Genomic DNA, 5,614 nt, shown 5'->3' with positions numbered 1-5,614 from the left:
CAACTATTGTCAAAGTAGAACACAATATTGCAAAATGGATGTGCATTTTCATTGAAAGACTAAAGCAAGTGCATATTACAAAATGTGCTGCATAATTCAATTAACACACTCATTCTCAGCACCTCAACCCATCATGGCAACCTTATTACAATAATCTGATCAACATTTCTCTGTACATACATAATAAAAAAAAAAAAAAAACTACAACTAACATTACAATGACACAGATCAATATTGTTTTCTTTCTTTGCTCCACCAAGTGCCTCTTCAACTGCTCATTCTCCATCTTCAGGTCCTTGTTGCCCTTCAACAATTGTCTAACTCTATCATGCAAATCACAATTCAAGGCATCATTTTCTGCAACATTCTGCTCAACAGTGTTGAGTTCATCTTTTGATGTGTGCACATTTCTTCCAATCCCTTAACCTTCTCCTTAAGCACATTACTTTGCCTCACTAATAAGCACATCACCTCCCTCTCTCGTCCAGTACATGGTGGATCATACCACTGGAAAAATGTATAATCATTTCCTTGAATTAATATCAGCACAAACAGTAATCTTTCCCATTTGAAAACCCCAAAATCACAGGTGTTACATGACATTAAAAGAAAAATTTTCGATATCCATCACAAAATCAGTATTAAAAAATAGACATTTTCCGTCCCAAGCATCACAGTGATGAAATCTCCTTCCTAGGTTACCCAACGTCCAAGAAGTGTGCATCAATGCTTTAGCCCCATGTCTACAGAGCACCACTGCTTCAGAAGTCATCCCTTCACTTCGGTCTTGAGAAATCACTACTTCACTTTGGCCATAAGATACATTGGAAGCAGACATCTTATATTTGTTTTCCCTTATAGCATCAAATGAAGACAAAGAAGGAGAATATGTCAAGGGGAGGGAAGCAATTTGCTCTCTTTATACTTGACCACTTAGGGATTATAAGTAAATTAGGGAATTTTTTTTTTTTTTTTACCATTGATAGAGGGTTTATTTTAGTATTAAGATAACTAACTCGGAAGATGACTTGGATGCTAACATGTCCATTCTGTTAGTCTTAACAATGAAAGTGACGGTAGGGTGCAATTGTGTTTATGTTAAAACTTTGGGATATTTTTGTTAAAAAAAAGTTTCGGATACAATTGTTAAAATTGTCAAATTTTGTGATTTTTATGGAGATTTGCCCTATTTTTTTTTCCTATATTTTTTAACCTTTTAAATACTCTATTCTCATTATTTATCCTATTAATAATTTAGTATATGTTTACAATTAAACATTTCCGACTTACAAGAGATATGATTGCCGCCAATTCTTCCTCATATTTCCTCTCTCTCTCTCTCTCTCTCTCTCTCTCTCTCATAGACCCTTTCTCTGCTCTTATCAAAGCAAGATTTGGACACTCATACTTCTTTTATACTACAATTTAACAAGGCAAAAAATTTACAATAATTTTAAACTTTAGCATTTTTTTGAAATAAACATATTTTTAATTTTAATAATATTACAATTACTTAGGAAAAAAAAAAGAATCATTTGATCATCATGGCTTGCCATGGTACAAGAAACATCATGAGCCAACTACTTTCAAATTGTCAAAAACAACATTCTCCAGTAAATTACTGACTTCTGTCGCTCCCTATCAATTCTATTCCTCGCTACATCATTCACAAGTCATACATAAATTACAGCAGGCAGACAACCAGATTATTACAGCACCTATTTGCAATACAATGGCAACTTTAATGCCCTCTTCTATCTCATGCTATTGCATTATTATGGTTTTTATGGCAATAATACATTAATGAAATCCTGATCAAGGATTGATTCTCTCATACCATCGATGAAATGTCCAGAGATAAGGTGATGGTATGATTACTCCCCTTTCTCCAAGAAACGGACCTGATGATTGACAATTTGAACATCTTTCAGAAGGTTTTATGGAAACCCTTTTCTCACTCACGCAGGATAGTAGATGGATTCGTGAAGACGGTGTTTCATGCTTGAGATTAAGCTGTGAACATACCAAAAAAAAAAAAGGAACAGTAAAGGATTTCAGCTTAAAATTGTCTTACAAAATGGTAAAACAGCACTGTTCTGATTTACAAGAAGATTTAGTTGTTCATAATTGTTGGTTGAAGACATAAGATTTGTTCTTGTATATTATATTAACAAAACTGCATAGTTGATCCTGAAGCTAATAGTTACCTACAAGTATTGTCCATACGGTCAACATCCTAACATCATTAAAGATCAGTATAACTATGCATATAAAGAAATAATTCTGGCCTCAATTTCTGTAACTGCAAAGATATTCCCTAGTTAAATTAGTCAAATAATAATAAGCTGCATGTAAAATTTGGGTTGAAAAGATTTCTCAAAAAAAAAAAAAAAAATGCTAAGCTAGTCCAAAAATTGCAAATTACCAGAAGATCTTCTGATGTTGTCATGCTCTTCAGGTACATTCCTTGCATCAACAAATTCTGTCCCCTCATCAGCACGTTCCGATCTTCTTTCCTCTTCCTCAGCACTGCTATGAAGAGTCCTGGGGTCTTCATTCCTTGGCTCAGAAAGTCGGGTAGATTGTGATTCACCACAAGAATCTGCTGGCCTTGATTGAACAGATGTTTCATCACCATGACTTGCCACAGAAGGATCCTGACCAGTTTCTGCTTGACCATTAGGTAATTCACTTGGAACTTTAGCAGATGCAATGAGGGAAAGGCGGCAGAGAGGGCAGGTAGTGTGATTGGCAAGCCAGCTGTCAATGCACTCCATGTGAAAAGTGTGGCCACATGCAGGTATCTGTTGAAGCTTATCCTCTGCTTGGTAGTCCCCTAAGCATACTGGGCATCTGTAATAAAAAAGTTAGCACCTCATCAGATGATATGAAGATTAGAAATGAAAGGATATGGTATTCACCATGAGATCTCTGGATTATTTAAATAATGCAATCTAAGAAGGGGGAAAAAATCACATCATTATGGGCATGCTAACAAACTTAACCTTTTTATGAACACAAGTCCATGCTTTATTATTGGATTATTTTTCTCTAAATGTTGCATTGAACTCTCTTATGACATTAAGAAAACTTATGTTGGACAAAACCAGAACCTACTCTCCTATGACATCAAACACTTATCAGCTTGTATTGGAGAAATCCTGCACCTTTATTACCCATCCAGATGACATGCTGCCAAAGAGGCGAGTTACAAACCATTCATTATTCAAGACAGCCAACTCAGTGGTATTAAGTATGAGGCTTATTTCTACATCCTACCAAGAACATAATATACAATACTTAAAGCTTTTACTTAGTTAAGCCCTCAAACCTGAATCCATATGCCCCATGCTTTATAGGAGCAAGCTATCTTGAGGTCCATGCAAAGACTACTATCAAAACCAGCCTATTTCATAGTCTTGACATAAATAATCTTTTGATGTGAAACAGCCTCATATTATCCAAATAAAGAAAATAATGTAAACCATTAGAAGTTTTTTTATCTTTATTGCAATGCCATGATATCTCCCATAATATCAGTGAAGAGGAAAAATCTTGATGTTACGATGACAAAGTACTAATTAAAAAAACTCAGAACTTCTTTTTTAGTTAAGAAACTTAGAAGTAGTTCCTCATCAGACCATATAGTGGTGGTTTACTGAGGAATTTGATCTCATGATACAATATATGATCTCTCAACCAGCATCCTCTGACCATGATGCTCAAGAATTATTCCTGACCAACTCTACCATTCAGGCATTCTTGTCTTTTGCTTAACTCTAATCCACTGATGAAGTTAGATCATTGCACAATCAACAATAACATTCTTTCCGATATTTATGAGGTGAATAATATTTGATGGAAAACAAAACAAATGAAATCATTAGAAGCTCAGTAGCAAGGATGCCGTAAATAGTCCATTGGCATTCAAAATTTGTGAATATTCTACAATTACAAAACATAAGATATATGAATATTTCCAGGGACAACAAAGCGAATTTGTAACCAAAAAAAAAAAAACTATTTTAGAATTTTGACTGCTTTGAGGCTTTCAAGTCTCCAAGTTAACAACTTCAGCGCTTCTGGTGGGTTGGTCTCCAGTATTAGAATGTTCTCTCTAATAATCCTTTCTCATGCTTACAGGAAATATGAAATCTTCATAATGAACCTAATTAAGTCCTATATACTTAATTCTCTATAAATCTGATCAGAAATGTAACTAATCCTGGTAAGAATTAACAGTATGTGAGGAGTGCCTTCTCTTTTTCAACAAAAGCTTGAATTTTAAATTAGGCCATTATTATTAAGTAATCAGGAAAATTTAACACATTATGATTAAATGGAGGTTAAAAAGAGAATTAGCTACAGAAATATTGAACTTCTGACATCAGATAAAAAAAACAATACACCTTGAAAAATAATTCAGAAGCAAATAAACATAAAAAAGAGTAGAAAAAAAAATTAAAACAAGGAAGACTCACTGTGTGTCTCTGACAGAGAAGCTCTCCTTATATACAATAATGGGTAACATCTCTCTCAGCTCTTTCTTCAAGCCCAGTTCAGCCTGCCAAATCAGAAGCAATAAAAATAAGAACATAAGCACCTAGACACATGCACATACAAAAGGAATTATAAAAGGATAAAATTAATTTTAGAAAAGCTATTTAAGGGCAAGATCTTACTCTAAAGATATCATTGTTGTCTCGTGGATTAGCTCGCATTCGAACAGACGCCCAATCAACTCTTCTACGGCGAAGATAGAACAAGTAGAACAAGAAGAAGAGAATGAAGGTGAAGAAAATTGGCACAGAGAAGATGAAGGTTTGATATAGCTTCAGTTCAGTTGAAGCTACAGAAGAAGAAGAAGACAATGTTGAGCAACAATTAGGAGACTCTTGTTTGGAATGAGACATCACCAATGATATGCTAGTTTAATCATGTAAGACTCACAGATCCCATAAAATATTTAACACAAAATATGAAATCCCAGATGAGAAATGCAAGTTTCTAAAGAGAACCCAGATAAGAAATGAACTTCAACAGCTTTGCAATGTTAAATGGTAGAAAGATCAGAGAGAGAAAAAAAACTACCAAGAAATTAACAATGCAAGCTTTTTGAAAAAGACCCAGATGAGAGAAAACTACAAGAAAATTGCCTGAGAAAAATGAGAGAGAAGTAAAATAAAATTAAAGAAAAACCCAAGTGGGAGAAAATCTTGAAATGGCTTAAAGTCAAAGAGAATGAAGCATTAGACGAATGAACACCAACCAAAGAAGCAAAGATGTGGAGTGAACAGAGAAACGGAAATGCGCTTTTAAGCGCTTGAAAGAGAGAAAGAGATCACAAGTTCAGGCAGGCAAGGTAACGTCGGTGAAACTTCATACATTCACTGCTTGACATATTTTAAGAAAAAAAAAATCAAATCTTGACTAAAAAAAGAAACATTTTCACCTCACAGATAAGTATATTAAAAAAAAATGCTGAACAGTTATAAAAAAACAAAAAAAAAAACAAAAGTGGGATAATGCAAATAAAACAGAGGAGCTCTTTTTACCAAGAAGAACAAAAAGAAAACACACGGATGGATGCTTAGGGGGGTTAAAAAAACCTGTT

At 34.2% G+C, this 5,614-nt stretch overlaps 1 protein-coding gene across 1 annotated transcript; it reads right to left on the bottom strand.

Annotated features, from left to right (window-relative positions):
- Nucleotides 1–1,558: 1,558 nt before the first annotated feature.
- Nucleotides 1,559–5,401, bottom strand: LOC110664523 (RING-H2 finger protein ATL7). Its single transcript, XM_021824245.2, has 4 exons — nucleotides 4,683–5,401; nucleotides 4,482–4,564; nucleotides 2,426–2,853; nucleotides 1,559–2,013 (listed from the first exon to the last, which is right to left on the bottom strand). The coding sequence occupies exons 1-4, from the start codon at nucleotides 4,911–4,913 to the stop codon at nucleotides 2,009–2,011; spliced, it is 747 nt and encodes a 248-aa protein (XP_021679937.1). The 5' UTR covers nucleotides 4,914–5,401; the 3' UTR covers nucleotides 1,559–2,008.
- Between the last annotated feature and the right edge of the window lie 213 nt (nucleotides 5,402–5,614).

The sequence above is a fragment of the Hevea brasiliensis genome, chromosome 16 (genome assembly GCF_030052815.1).
Source record: "Hevea brasiliensis isolate MT/VB/25A 57/8 chromosome 16, ASM3005281v1, whole genome shotgun sequence".
Taxonomy (NCBI): domain Eukaryota; kingdom Viridiplantae; phylum Streptophyta; class Magnoliopsida; order Malpighiales; family Euphorbiaceae; genus Hevea; species Hevea brasiliensis.
Note: the sequence above shows the minus strand (reverse complement) of the source record. Positions and strands in the feature narration are given on the sequence as shown.

Coding starts and splice junctions, on each gene's coding strand:
- LOC110664523 (XM_021824245.2), bottom strand. CDS start 4,913: ATGTCTCATTCCAAACAAGAGTCTCCTAATTGTTGCTCAACATTGTCT. Junction 4,565..4,682: donor ACAACAATGATATCTTTAGA/GTAAGATCTTGC, acceptor CTGATTTGGCAG/GCTGAACTGGGCTTGAAGAA. Junction 2,854..4,481: donor TTCTCTGTCAGAGACACACA/GTGAGTCTTCCT, acceptor TTTTTATTACAG/ATGCCCAGTATGCTTAGGGG.